Source organism: Sprattus sprattus, assembly GCF_963457725.1.
Source record: "Sprattus sprattus genome assembly, chromosome: 5".
Taxonomy (NCBI): Eukaryota; Metazoa; Chordata; class Actinopteri; order Clupeiformes; family Clupeidae; genus Sprattus; species Sprattus sprattus.
In genome coordinates, this window is record NC_137924.1 from 43672981 (window position 1) to 43685480 (window position 12500).

Consider the following 12500-nt stretch of genomic DNA (forward strand, 5'->3'; position numbering starts at 1 on the left):
GACACATACTTTGCTGCTTTTAGTGTCGTTTCCTGCCCTTCTCCAAGAATGGAGTTGAGTTTTCCTTCACATGTTTCTCGTGTGACCTCTGGGCAAATACCGCTGACTTTTGTCATAAACTCACAAAATGTCAGCACTCTGGAGCTGTATTTCAACCGCTCTTGAGTACAGCGAGGGTGCAGCCATTCATCCTCTTGGTTGATTTAGATGTATTCTGAGGCTAAATGTTACACCTCAGGCCAATGTATCAACATAGCATAAACGGAAAATGAGGACGTTTATATTGTTATAGTTTCAGTGTTCAGAATTTGATTTATAAATATGAAATGACATTTGTCCTCCCTACCCACAATCCTTCTATGTTACCAGTATCAGTAATGCAATTTTTTTTACTCTGACTGAAAACAGTCAATACTCTGTGATGGCTGGTTATTTATACATTGATAAATTTGCCACAACATTGTTTTATTGTATACTCAGTGTCCACGTGGGTATAGTGACCTATTCTCTTGTGAAAATGCACCTGCTTTGAATTTGTGAACGCCCAATGCCTACCCAGGCGCTAACCTCTCTTCACATCACCAGTATAGTCCCACTCACACTCAGCCTAGGGACTGAAGGACAAGAGGGGATCCAAAAAATTGCAGCAGTGGCAGGAAGGTTCATCAAAGTGTGGAACAAACAGATGTCAACAAATCAATACCATTTAATGCAGATCATTTAGCTAATTGAACCTGGTAGCATAGGCTAATGAAGTTACATTGCCACCATCTGCGAGGAAAATTATACTCAAGCTTTGTGCTAAGATTTATATAGATATATAATAGATATCTTCTCAGTGTTCTCTGCGTATTAAACCTGGGTTAATCTTTTCTGTTATATTTGTATTAATACTCAGTTTAGTCTTTATTAAGCTAAGATGAAGCTGCTATTAGCATTCACACATCTCAGCCAGGGGTCTTGTTTGTGTGAGGGAAAAAAGGAGATTATGTGGGCTAACACATAAAGGGCCCATCTTTTAGCCGTGAGCAGGCAAAACAAAGAAAAGAATGGTTTTGTTTTGAGGCCAGGGGGGTGCCACTAACCCCTCGCCGCCTCCATCGGCAGTGGGAGCAGTGGGAGCACTCGAGTGCCTCGGAGCGCAGAGAGATCAAGAGTTTGAACGTGGAGAGACGACACTTTAATTAAACAAAAAAAAAATACCCCTTGTGTGCGCTTGGCAGCGGTGGGGGTTGTGGGGGTAAGAGTGGTTGGGGGAGGGGGGGGGGGGGGTCAGCTAAACAGTTTCTGCTGAACTCAATGAACACATACACACACATAAACACATACACACACATGAACACATATACACTCACACACGCACACATACACACACTTATAGATGTACCCACACAAAATCACAAGTGCACCCCTCAGGCAGCAATTCGCCTCAAACCTAGACAAATTAATGAAGAGTGACTCCCAAATGTGAGAGGCATCTTTGAACTGCATCCGCTGTGACTAATGGCATTGCACCAGCCTCTTTTGTGCTTTATCCCTCCTAAGAGAGCGCGCCACTAAAACCTTTTCCTGTCTCTTTCCTTCTCTCCCTCAGCCTCTCTCACTCACTTTCGCTCTCTCTCTCTCTTGTAGGCTTTCCATATCCCCCTTTCTCCCTCTGCCTGTGCAATAATTAGCATATTTTACCAGTAATTTTGAGTGCATTAGCTTAGCTGAATGCTAATAGCCGCCACGCTCTCTGCACTGCTGGAGGGGTGGGTAGGGGGTGGGGTGGAGGGATGGAGAGGTGACAGAAGGCACAGAAGCAGCAACTTGGCTTCAGAAGCAAAGCAAAGCACAGCCTCGCTGAACCGCTTTCTCTGAAAGGAATTTACAAAAAAATAAGGGAATGTCTTTGAAAAGTCGAGAGAGCCTGGCAATTTGGGGCCTCTTGAGGAGGCTGTGACTTTGTGTTGGAGTGTCCTGTTGAGAGAGGACAGGCTATCAAGGGGACATCTGTCAAACACCAGCAGACAGGAGCCCCATTAGGAAAGCCCTTAAGCAGGTTTGGAAAGTCCTTGAGTTGAGCAGGCACCCCATTTTGAAAATCAAGTGAATTGCGAAGAACTTCAGAAGTTAAGAAAAGGAAGAGGAAGCATTGAAACAAGTATCACTTTTGAGTCTTCCTCCAAGTCACCTGCTACCTACCAAGGAACCATGAAGGCCAAGAGTTTAGCATTCAAACCGAAAAAATCACACACTTAACACCTCAAAAAGAGGAATTGTTGACCACTCAACTCTTTCACAGAAGTGCAAATACTGTATTCACACAATCAAGGAGAGTCGAAATCAAGCCTAGCATGACTTAAGAAGTTTTAGCCAACAATGTTTATAAGGATTTGTAGTAAACAAGAAAGACAAGACTAAACAGGAGCTGTTTCCCTTTACCGCCACAGGGCATGCACGCACAAGTAATAAGTCCAAATCACAGGAGCACTTCGGTACAGATGCATGAATCACTTGCCACATTAACCCAAAATATCGTGCCTAATGTCACGACAGGCGAAAAACAAGCGCACAAACAAATATTTACCGTTTACCCTCGGAAAACTTATGAGCCCAAAAGTCATTTGCAGGCCCAGAGGCAGCTCCCCTAAACGGACGAAGGCCTATGAATATGTATTATTAGTGTTAGAGACGAGCCGAGCTCTCAGAAAATCTGGCTGTCTTGAGTTGATCCTACTCATTTTGCATTCCATTGCCATTTGAGATTGTGTGCGACAAGAGACAAGACTAATTTCCTTCCGTCAGGACTGTAAGCCATGCTGGTTGGTGTTTCTTCTTTTGTCCTGCTTATTAAAACTGCCTATGAAAGCATGACGTGGTCGCTTCAGCTTTTTTGTTGCGAGGCTGTAACTAATTTCATTTATGGTTTTATTCTCGTGTTGGCATTTCTAACACGCTTCACATAACGCTTAATAAATGATATTTCATTTTCATACAGAGAATTTATGTGACATCTTTTGCAGCATCAACTCTACTTAGTCCTGCCCATGTCACAAATATGGATAAAAAGTGCTTTATTGAGCTGGCTGTCAAAGACATTATAGCTTTATCAACTGTGAATAGCATACAGTGGCCTCTCACTTGCATGTCTGACCAATCGGCAGCAAGAAAATGATTTCTACACCCCATGAAGCCAAGCCATGCAAGACATGTAAAGAGATTTAAGTGTCATCTGAAAGCACAACAGTGCCAGTCAGATCCCACGTACACACCCACTCGACACACATGCTCTCCGCTACACACTTACATGCACACACACACACACACACACACACATATACACACACTCACACACACACACATATGCACACAGACAGGCGTGCTCTCAAGTGGCTATACAATCATCGTCATGTCAAGCAACTCTCCCCTTTACGCCCGCCAGCCTACAGTAATCCAATCAGAGCGGCAGCTTCTCTGCGGGTCGGTGTTGACTCCCCTCTGTCGTCCGCCATTCCCTTTCTTCCCCGGCGCCGAATCAAAAGGTCAGTGGTGTGGCGAGAGCGGGAGACATCTCCAAACCATGACAAAGAGATCTGTGGCAGGAGGGGGGGGCGTCACAGTGCCTGCAAGGAACAGCTCGTGTGGACCAAGGGAGCAGTGATCAAGCGACTGGTCCACAGTTCCCTCCTCACCACGGACCTCCACTGTAATTTGCCGAGCTGCAGGAAACCTCCACGGTTGGAACACACACAAACAGAAATAATGGCATCAGTCTTCAGATGTAGCAGGCTCGATGTTTTTCTCTCTCCTTCTCTCTCTGCACTTCGCTTTGAAGCAGGTTGGATTTGTTTGTGAGGTGGACGCCAGAATGGGGCCCAAGGTCAATTTGACTCACGTGGTGAAAACGGAGGCATAAAAAACAGGCTTGGATTGTTTGAGCACCGGTAAGCCGTTTAACTTCTCAGTGAACAAACTCTGAGAAGAAAACATACAGGAACAGAGGAGGGTGCGCATTCAAATTTGTTCCCGAAGTCAGTCCATAATTATTGTTTCTGTGTGGAGTTTTTTTGTGTCAAACCCCAAGGATTTTGATTCTTATTGCATGTTTTTTTATTTTTTTTTGTCCTCCAGTTATGAACCAACTTCAGTGCCTCGCTCATGTGTGTAATGGCAAAAGCAATTAATCAGTGTGTGTTTTACTGAATGACTTTCCGTGGCATAACATTGGCTTACATCACCACGGAAATGTACTTATTTATCTCTGATGCTTTAGTTTGTCTGATCTTTGTTTGAACCTCGCTTGGCCGTCTTGGCTCCATATGGGGAGCCACTCGGAGCTGAGGAGTCAAACATCTGCTGAGCATATTGAGTGGCTGCCACTATCAGAGTCTAGGCACTCTGCCTCAGTGACTGATGGGAATTATCTGGTTCTGCTGGGGGCTTCGGAGACACAGAAGATGGCACGTTCGTCAGGCATGCATTATTAATGCCAGCCGGCTGAACGCTCTGTTGCCTTTCGGTCGCAGCCCCCGGTCGGAACATTTTCGCATGACATGGGCCTCTGAGCTGGAGGGTGCAGCCTCGACACTCAACTCCCGGACCTGTGATGAATCATTCCAGTGGGCCTGATCCGTCTTGAATACACAAGCACACGAATACGCATGCAACTTTTATGCTGAGTTCATTAGGTATGCTAATGCTAATGCTAAGGGGGGTGGGGGGTGGGTTGGCGGGGTGGTGAAAGGATTACAGGCCCCGGGTCAGACTAACACGGTTGGGGACTTGCGAAGAAATTGTAATATTAAATGCCAACCATTAGAAAGGCTACGTTCATAGCATATTAAAGTTTGATGATCCATGGACGCAGGCAATTTTGTGTTTATTAATGCTTTTTTTTTTGATAAATTGTTTATGTTAAGTAAGTAATATCCATCATAAAACCTTTTTAAGGCAATGGCATAAACAGAATGTAAGCCACAGATGTCTGTTGATTAACAATGTAGAGCACTGAAGTCGAGATTTGCATATGAAAGACCCCCTCCAGTGAAAATCAGGTGTTTAACCTTGTTAACACGTCCATATGGTGTTTTATATGATACAAGCCATATCATGAGCAAAAAAAGCAGTCAAACACCATGGCTGAGTATTTCCACTTCAGTGTACCAATCAGACAGGCTGGGTTTCATACGTCACATACTGTACCTAAGGAGTCAATCCCATCAGCTTGCGAGGTGGAACTTATCATTACATAACTACACTACATATCATTAGCATATGGTTACGTCGAAACGAGAACTATCAAAGGAGAAGCTAATTTACATATTTATAGCTTTGTGGATACTAAATGAGTTACATTTGAAGCCCCATTTACATGAAGCCTAGATTCACTGAATAGGGTTCATTTTTCACACAAATCGAATCTTTTAATTTCGTAAAGATGGAGCCTGGTAACGAGAGATTTGGGTAAAAACAGAGCCACCAGATTGTGTTGAACGGGCTGTAGTACATACCCCACGCCTGTGGGTGGCGCTTTAGCGCTGCTACATACAACTGAAAAAACTTGAAAAACGTAGAAGAAAAGACTAAACAGCACACGGTTAAACACATTACACAGGACATTCAAGCTCCAATTAGCAACATTACATTATGGTGGTTAATAAAATCAGTGGTCAGACTAAAGGTTATGCGAAAATGAATTATATTTTCTATTGATAATAAAGAGTTTGGAACAGTACAACATGACATGGCTGTCATCCCATTTCCCATGAGGCTTTGCTCCGACCATTCTACATTAATATATGAAGAAAAAAGCTAATTAAATTGCTTGCCAATTTATATTTGTGGTCATGAAAGTTATGTAACGTCTGAATAAAAAAAATTAGATCAAGATAGGAGGCTAAACAAAAATCAGTAGGCTGGATAAAAGAGAGTGAATTCGAGACCCACCACGAGTGAGATGTAGACGGAGAACAAGTGATATATATATTGGTTGGAGATCGGAAAACGATCACATGGGTCAATGACGTCATCAGGTTGCGTGAATACGTGCAGACAAACACCTGCACCTACCGATTTAAATATACTCACTTTCTACCCCCGATTCGGATCGTTGCGGATACCGTGTGCGGATAGAGAGTGTTCGTCTAAATGATAGGGCTATCTGTATTCTGAACTTTACGGACGCAGACAAACTAGCCTTCGTCTGTACATGGCCTAAGTAAGGGATAACGGCCGACGAGCTGAACAGTTCTACAAAGATAATGGACGATGCGGGGCAAAGAACTCCACGACGCGAAGTCCATTATCTTTGTAGAACTGTACAGCTCGAAGGCCGTTATCCCGCTTATCTCCCGTTTACAACAATAAAAAAATGTTTGTTTTTTTATTGTTATTATTATTTTTTAGAATTTCCTTTATCTTTAGGAAACTTGATATGCATAATAACCTGATTAATTCTTGATTTGAGCCTAGTGCTCCCGTTTAAAAAAAAAACGTTGGTTGTCAATGATAACCATTCAAGAGCATTGATATGGAACGGCGATTTAACTTTTCTACTGGGACTACGTCCAAGGTGTCCGGTTATACAAACTTTATGTACACCCCTTTAGCCAATCAGGAAACAGTATTTCGTTCCAGAGGGAGATAAGCCATTTTTACGGTATAAAGGGATTTTTTCATGGAAAAACATCTAAATATGTGATTTTTTTGCAGGAGCAGAGATGAAGTTTTTGAGGTTTAATCAATGCTAGGAGAGGAACTTTAAGGTCATGTTGTGTTGTGGTCCTTTGACAGGTACTGAAGAACTTGCCCCGTATTGAGGGACGTCCGGGCGCCTCCCTCCCCCCTCTGGACTTTGAGGCCCTGGAGGCCAAATTGAAAGCCACGTGGGGTGATGAAATCACATCGGAGGATGTGATGTCAGCGGCGATGTACCCGAAGGTCTTCCAAGAGTACAAGGAGTTCATGGCCAAATACGGCCCTGTGGAGTGCCTCAACACACGCCTCTTCCTGGATGGGCCCAAAATCGCTGAAGAGATAGAGGTGAACACTTCCTCCTTCTCACTCTCTCTCCCTCACTCTCTCTCTTTGCTGTTTTTCTCAGCCTCATTGTTTCTCTTTCACTTATCAGTATTCATTTCTATCCCTTTCCTTGCCTGCCTTCTCACTTCTTCCCATGTTCACTCCTTTCCACCTCTTTTTCTTTTTAGGTTTTTTGTTCCACTCCCCATGCTCTGGTTCTTTTCTACTTTTCCATCACCTTCATTAGCTTCTGTTCTCTCAAAGCCGACTCCTGCAGAGAAATACATATTCTCAACCTGTTCAGCCCTCTGTAATTTACAGCTTCCTGGGATGTGTCATTATAGTCCTTTCAGCTGAAGACCTGCTGTTCACCTTCAGATACCCTCTCTTTCCACATCACTGCCTGGAGTGCTTCCAAATTGCGCTTTGACGATTGCCCCCACTAACTTTAGCATAGCGTTAGCATAACTCTCTGCCACTGCCATGCAGTGGTACTCATTTTAATTAGTATGGCCTTTGGCAGAGAGTAGGAACTACCACAGCTTCTTGTGGATGAGGGGTTGCCAAATTAGCATAGCATGCCGTGGTGGCCACGCGGTGAAATCGCTAGCGAGAGCGGGCACCGCTAAGTGCAGGCGCCTAAGTTGTTATGGCATGTCCAACCCACCTGGGTGATAGCTGGCAGGCACCAACATGATCCGCTGTTCCTGCAGAGCTTCTCCTCGGGCGCAGCAGTGCAGGGGTGGCATAACTGATGAGTGCCATTAAGGTGATCGGCAGAAACTAGCGGGAGTCAGCAAGCACTCAAAAAAGCTCAGCAGGAAGCCCGGAAGCGGTGTGGCGAAAGCCTCTCGACTTCTTGAATCAACCCCCCATGCGTTGTAGTATTTCTCCCCACCGTTTCTTGTGACTCACTCACTCACTGTTTTTTTCACCTTCTTTTGGATGCTGTTCTTGGACTTGAGTTATTTTTTTTCTAGTGCTTTCAGTGGGCAGCCGGCGAAATAAGACGTTAGCTTCGACTGATTAGCGCAGATTAGCGAGCGCTATAAAAAGGTCTGGTGACGCACGTGGCAGCGATGACTGACTGACTGACTGACTGCACAGTCACTAAAATAACCGCACCAGCTCCCCCGTCACATGGCAGCCATTACATGGTCCGGGAGGCAGCCGAGAGGCCCTCAGAATGAGTGTTTCACATGCACACAAGTCCGACTCATTCCCTCAATCGTTCCTCTCCTTCTGCGCTCGTTCCTCTTGATGTGCATGCCGTCCAAGCATGAGCATGCAGGCCAACACTTGTCTTTCTTTCTTTCTTTCTTTCTCTCTCTTGTTCCCCTTGTCATCCAGTGGAGGCGTATAATCTCCCTTACTCTTGCACTGGCCCCTCTCTGAGTCTACCTTCTGCTCATCTCTCTTTTTCCTCCCCTTCCGCCCATTGTGTGAAGAGCGCTCTTTTCTTTAATCTTTTCTTATCTTGGTTCAGATTCACGTCATTCTGAAGGCCTTCTTTTGAAGCCAAAGAGTTTATAATGACTCAATATAAAGAATACATATAACACAGCCTCTTTAGGGAGAGATATGCAAGGACTAGTGACTAGCCTAGTCTAGTGAGGACTCAAGGATACAGTTTAAAGGTACCTCACCTTTTCATTTAAGAGTCTACTCACTTCCTCCTGCTTCTTCTTCTCAGGTGGAGCTGGAGAGGGGCAAGACCCTTCACATCAAAGCCCTCGCACTGGGCGACCTCAACAAGGTCGGTCAGAGGGGAGTGTTCTTCGAGCTCAACGGTCAACTCCGCACCGTCCTGGTCAAGGACACCCAGGCCTTGAAGGTAAGTGTGGTCATCCGAGTTGCCGAGCTTAGCCACGGTCTTCTGGTTTGACTTCCCTTAAACTTCCCTTAGAGAGTTTAGTCTCTCTACCTATGCAGAAGTTTTTATTTCTCAAATGAGGCATTGTGTAACCTGTGTGCCATACCAATCCATTACCACAAGATCATTTAAAAAGGAGAATTAAGCATTCGCAACCGTAGGCTTTTCCTGTTTTGGACAGCAAATGAATCCGATGTCTCAGCCCCGGTTCATACCCTTCATTTGTACCTTAAGTTGCCACACTGAATATAAAATAGTAGTAGTAAAATAGTAGGAACTGCTGTTTTCTCCAGACAAATGCACCTTAGACGTGTCAAAGTGCACTCCCTGTACTTTTAAAACCCCAAACACAGAAACATCAGAACACAAAAAACCTTTCTATGAAAAAGACTTCGATAAAGATGTCTATATGATAGGGCTGAAAAGGTTTTAAACAACCCACCCACAAAAAGCTCTGTTTCTTAAGAGCCGTAAAATTGAGTCATTTTCCTGTAATCTGGATGAGATAATGCTGGGAGTTTGCCTTTGTCGTGATCGCAAAAGAACTATAAGGCAGTTCCTTTCGGTACACATAAGCCTTCATCTGAAAGCTTGTCATTGCCGTTCTCAGTTGCTACAGTCTCTGATGTTTCCCTTACACTGATCTACACCGAGAAAGGAGAGAGAGAGAGACAGAGTAAAGATTTCACCAGTGACCAAATCCCACTTCTGGCCCCTTCAGACATTTTTCTATGATGCGCTCCAGCTCAAAATCAGATGAATATCCTTTCCGATGATCGTGTTTGTGAATTATGTATGTGAATCATCCCACTTTGTGATCATTTCTGATTGCGGTCTCTAGATTTATTATTAGATAGTAAGTGTTACTGCAGTATTAATAATCCTGTTAAGATTATAAATAATAAGCCAGATCATCCTCTTCTGATTACGTCAGTGGCTCAGCCCTATGCAATCGGCTGCTCTCAAGCAGTATATTAGGATGAGCAGCCACCTAAAAACAAGCACTTGACACATGACCATTACTAGCAAATATATCCCAGTCAGGAAGTATAGCCAGCAGAAATCAATCAATCGATCTTTGTCAATCAGATAAAGATGAATAAAGTATGCACAGATAGCTAAAAAGAGGACTCCGGGAACCAATCAAAGTACAGAACAGACTGTGTCAGGTTGTTTACTTTGTGGCTGTCCCCCTCTGAGAAGCAGAAGAGCACCTTGTGGCATCACCCAGGGACAGGGGAGTGCCTGTGGCGGCGATAAGACTGCTGGAAAGAGCATTACTTCATTACCTTATAGAAGGAGGATTATTTATACCAGGAGGCTATTTTTTGGGAAATAAGAAAGCTCTTCACATAAAAAAAAAAACAGGCAGAAAACAGAAAAGCAGCCGTGTTTGGGATTGGTCACTTATATCACTCTTTCATCTCCCTTGATACACACACACACACACACACACACACACATAAATTCACACGTACACACACATACCCACTGACCCCATCTTACTCTCTCGCTCCCCCACAGGAGTTGCACTTCCACCCCAAGGCCCTGAAGGACGTGCGGGGGCAGGTGGGGGCGCCCATGCCTGGTAAGGTGGTGGAGATCAAGGTAAAGGAGGGCCAGAGGGTGGAGAAGGGCCAGCCCCTGTGTGTGCTCAGCGCCATGAAGATGGAGACGGTGGTCAACTCGCCCGTGGCCGGCACCGTGGCCAAGGTGTACGTGAGCGTCACGTCCGACAGCACGCTGGAGGGGGACGACCTCATTCTGGAGATCAACGAGAACTAAGGACGGACAATTGAATGATGGTGCAACGTTGTTGAACCTAAAGAAGGAATAGAATATATAGATTAAAGCAACATTAACCGAATGCAGATATGTATTTACAAGGCTTCCTTTAAGATTGATATGAATTGAAAACTGAGATTTGACTTTGGACGGAAGGCTTGTGCAGCTTGGTTTGTTTTGAGGTTGTTTGTTTCATTTTTTCCGTTTCTGGGCAACACCACAGGGGCACTGCCCAGACCAGGGGTTAAATATATACATATACACCTGAAGGAGTATTTGACTGCTCAATGTAATGTTCAAAGTTCTCTTTCATAGAGTCCTGCATAGGAAATAAAAGGATCATTCTATTCAAGTAATTCTACAGCAGTTCCGTAGAGTATTTCAGCATAAACCATAAAGACCAGACCAAAACGGAGATGTTTTTTTTTTTTTTTAAAGAAACCGAGCTGTTTCAGGCATGCTTTGTTAGATACTAAAATGGTACAATTGTCCCTCTTCAGCTTCTGTGAAGGTGGGGTTTGATAGAGTGCCATAAGCAGGCATTTTGTGCCGTTCTTGAATGGAAGTCTAGTAAATATGTATCTGTTGGCTCGATCCCGTCTCGCTCAGAAGGGCATGATGTCTCTGCATTTGAATAAGAAGTGGAATAATCAGGAAGAATCTATATTTTTCATATTAGTTTTAGTTTATTAGGTTATTTTTCTAGCTTTTGAAATAAATATGTTGATTTGGGCTTCAATTAGCTGGGCTAATGTGGGACTTGGAGGACTGAATCTTCTATTTTGTGCTGTTGACATGGATCTAATTAGATGGATCTCATTCATGATGTGTTTGTGTGTGTGTGTGTTGTGTGTAGGTCTGCATGTAATGGACTTAACTGCCAAATGACCTATGTTCAACTTCAATTAGCATTTACATTACTGCCGTCTGTGTCTGTGTGTGTCTGTGTGTGTCTGTGTATCTGAGTGTGTGTATCTGTGTATGTGCACAACAGCTTGGCTCACTGCAAACTTTTCCTTTTCTGAAAAAGCACCAGTCTCATTTCAGTGTCTCCTTATTGGAGCGTAAAATGCGTTTTAAAGGTCTGAAATATTAATGCTAGCTTCTGTAGCTGGTTTTCGGCCCAGCTAAAGACGGGGAGCAGCAATGTTGTCATGGTAACATTGTCTCTCGCACTCAACAGAGCCAGCCAAACTGTGTAATTATAATTATATTATAGGCCCCAATTGTGGAGTATTGTGTGTTTTTTTTTACAGCCCTCTCGTAAGTGTGCTACTTGAAAAATCGCTCTGGGAATGTTCGCGGCCACGTTACATTGTCCCTGTGATTAATGAAAATAAATGGGGTGTCAACACGCACACGCACATAAAAAATGATTCTCCAGGCCTTATTAATCACAAATGTTTAGGATGCTCACGTCACCTCCCATCCCCACCTTTGTTTCTTTTTTCATCTACGCTGTCCTGCTCTGGCCCGCTGCCCCGCTGCCCCGCCACCTCTCATCACGCACACTTTGAAGTTTTCCTCTCTGTCACAATTTGAGTTGCTCAACACCTGCGCTTCTTAAACCAAAGTCTAACAGGAGATGGGGGGGGGGGGGGGGGGGGGGGTCCACACAGACATATGGAGGCTGTGGAAACACCTGACCTGACCCAGGGTCAGTCGCTGTGCCTATAGAGCTCCACACCACAGCACATCTCATTCATAGTGACCTGATCTTCAGAGCGTTGCTGCTCCTCTGATATGGGGAAGCAGATACAGGATACGCAGCGCGGAGAAGTCATTATGGGGGCGCAGTAAAGAGACAGAGAGAGAGAGAGAAGGAGAAAGAGCAAGG

General features: G+C 44.3%; 1 protein-coding gene across 1 annotated transcript in view; it reads left to right on the forward strand.

The window, feature by feature from the left end:
• The window catches only part of pcxb (pyruvate carboxylase b), a gene marked incomplete at both ends in the record, with an annotated part of 43759 nt that extends 33096 nt beyond the window's left edge, over positions 1-10663 (forward strand). Inside the window, 3 exons of the mRNA XM_080839858.1 lie at positions 6778-7026; positions 8699-8839; positions 10403-10663. Coding sequence (XP_080695984.1) covers positions 6778-7026; positions 8699-8839; positions 10403-10663 — 651 coding nt within the window. The remainder of the gene's footprint in view (positions 1-6777; positions 7027-8698; positions 8840-10402) is intronic.
• Between the last annotated feature and the right edge of the window lie 1837 nt (positions 10664-12500).